At 43.6% G+C, this 2119-nt stretch overlaps 1 protein-coding gene across 3 annotated transcripts in view; it reads right to left on the bottom strand.

The window, feature by feature from the left end:
• st13 (ST13 Hsp70 interacting protein) overlaps window positions 1-2113 on the bottom strand; it is a 9654-nt gene extending 7541 nt beyond the window's left edge. Inside the window, exons 1-2 of one of the 3 annotated variants that reach the window (XM_005752257.1) lie at window positions 1920-2113; window positions 1383-1522 (exon numbers count right to left, since the gene is read on the bottom strand). In XM_005752257.1, coding sequence (XP_005752314.1) covers window positions 1383-1492 — 110 coding nt within the window. In that variant the 5' untranslated portion in view covers window positions 1493-1522; window positions 1920-2113. The other 2 variants (XM_005752259.1, XM_005752258.1) reach the window with 2 other exon arrangements.
• Between the last annotated feature and the right edge of the window lie 6 nt (window positions 2114-2119).

Genomic DNA, 2119 nt, shown 5'->3' with positions numbered 1-2119 from the left:
AAGCAGTTTATTTCTAAAAATTCTCAGCAGCACAGACAAAAGTCTGCTACTTTAGTTAAAGTTACAGTGCTGAAAATCTCACCACCAGATGTCAGTCTTTTGCAGACTGCAGTCAACTGATTTCAGCTTGTTTTTAAACCCCCCCAATTCAAGTGCATAATCCCATCGAACTTCTGCAGGACAAACAACTGACTGCAGTTCATCTGTATTGAGTACAGGCTGTCAGTCAGCTGTTTACCTCAGTTGTCAATGTGTTTCTAGGTCTATTTACACTGGAGGCAGCTGTAAAACTGTGAAAGCTTTGAAAGAGTCTGAAACGAATCGCTTTCTTCAGATAACAGTGTCACTGAGGTTTGTTTATCACATGGAACAGCGATTTTTAGGACACAAGAGACTAAAATTACCTGGCATAATGTTAGCTTATAACCAACTTTTGTTGTTTAGCCTGCTCATTGTCTGCTCAGGAGGGTCGCGTGTCTAATCGGCTGACAATACCCAACTGTGACAATATCAAGAATAAATAAGCACGTTTATGCACGTTTCTGTGTGTTAGACCTCTCTGAGTTCAATTTAGGAGATGAGGCTTGAGGTGAGGAGCAAGAGGATGATGTTTTATTAAGATGCCATCGTGCGTTTTTCACTTCTTTGGTGAAGGGGACCGATAAAACCTAGGTGTAACTTTTCATATCTTGAGTGGGAAGGCGCAGACACAAATTAAATCTCACCTCCACCGTACGCGAACGCTTACGATTTCTCTGCGGCCTCTGACGTATGTTGCTGGTCTCTACCCACATACAGTGATGTACATCTCAGTCACTGTATTCAAGTTTGCAGGGTAACATGGCGGCTTCCATAAAGTGACACCTGCTCCTCTGTATTTTTTTTAAGAGAACTAATTAGTTTATGAGAACCTCAATTTGTTGGAAATGTAATTACACACTAATCGATGCATATTCTTAAGCACAATATCTTTTTCTATTAAACAAACTCAAAAAAAATAAGTGACTGCACCTTAAAAATATATACAAATAATAGTACCACAGTCCGAGCTGTTCAGATGAAAAAACAAAACAGTTTTCTGCATTGCAGAGTTGGGGTATTAACAACGGAAGCAAAACGACCTCTGGGGTTTTAATTTAACAATTAGTTGTGTTGTGAGGCTTTGCTTTGTGCACCCTACGGTGGGGGGGCCGTGTTCTTTACCGTTAGGTGGGCGGAACAGGGCATTTGGTCAACTCTACAGTCTGTTTCAGATCTCACCTAAGCACTTGTTTTGGCATTATGAAAAAAAAATCATCTGTGATTCCTTAAACCAGGAAGACCAGCATTAGACAATGGCTTCCCACTGTTTTTAGCAACAGGTAAGTTCCCAGTGTACTGACTTTAGCAGCCACGTCCGGAAGAAGCCCATCTCTGGAAGGTGCAGGATCCCGGGATTAGCCTCGCACAACTGCACGAAGCCTTTCAGCTCGGCCACTTTCCGTGGGTCCATGCTGCAGTTTCACGTCCACCAGACGGAGCTCTAGGTGCAGGGGGAAACCAGAGAGGAAAAACAATCAACAGCTTAGCAAAGTCCGGAGTTGTGTTTAGCTGCACGTAAACAAATGACAGCATCCGTAAGCTAGGTATGCTAACGCACAAGGATTGAATGAGCGTGCGCAGTAACCAGCTCCACAGTTCAATATAAAACCAGCACCAAGCGCTACTGAAGCTTTATAAATGAACCAACCACGCAACGCCTATGAGTATTGACTGTTTCAGGGGTCGTAGGTCAGAAGTTTCTAGAAATGTGAATTCATCTGTGACGCGGCGACCGTTTGACGCATAATAACGTCGTTAGCTTGCTGCACCGCGGGCCATGATTAATGAAAATAGTTCGTAGATGCAAACATTATTTTCAGGAATAAAAACAAACTCACCCTGCCGAAGATATGCTTAACTGACCGTTAAGGAAAAAACACACAGAAGAAGCCTGCAGTCGATGTTAGTACTATAATACACCTTCACCGACAGTGGCGTCGCTCCTGGGTTTTCATTCAGGCGTGTTATCGGACAGACCAAGGGGGTAAGGGTGGTGTGTGCCCTGAGCCTGGCCTGACAGAAACGGTTCCGCTTCACA

Source organism: Pundamilia nyererei, unplaced genomic scaffold, assembly GCF_000239375.1.
Source record: "Pundamilia nyererei isolate P.nyererei 1_Seehausen unplaced genomic scaffold, PunNye1.0 scaffold00350, whole genome shotgun sequence".
Taxonomy (NCBI): Eukaryota; Metazoa; Chordata; class Actinopteri; order Cichliformes; family Cichlidae; genus Pundamilia; species Pundamilia nyererei.
Note: the sequence above shows the minus strand (reverse complement) of the source record. Positions and strands in the feature narration are given on the sequence as shown.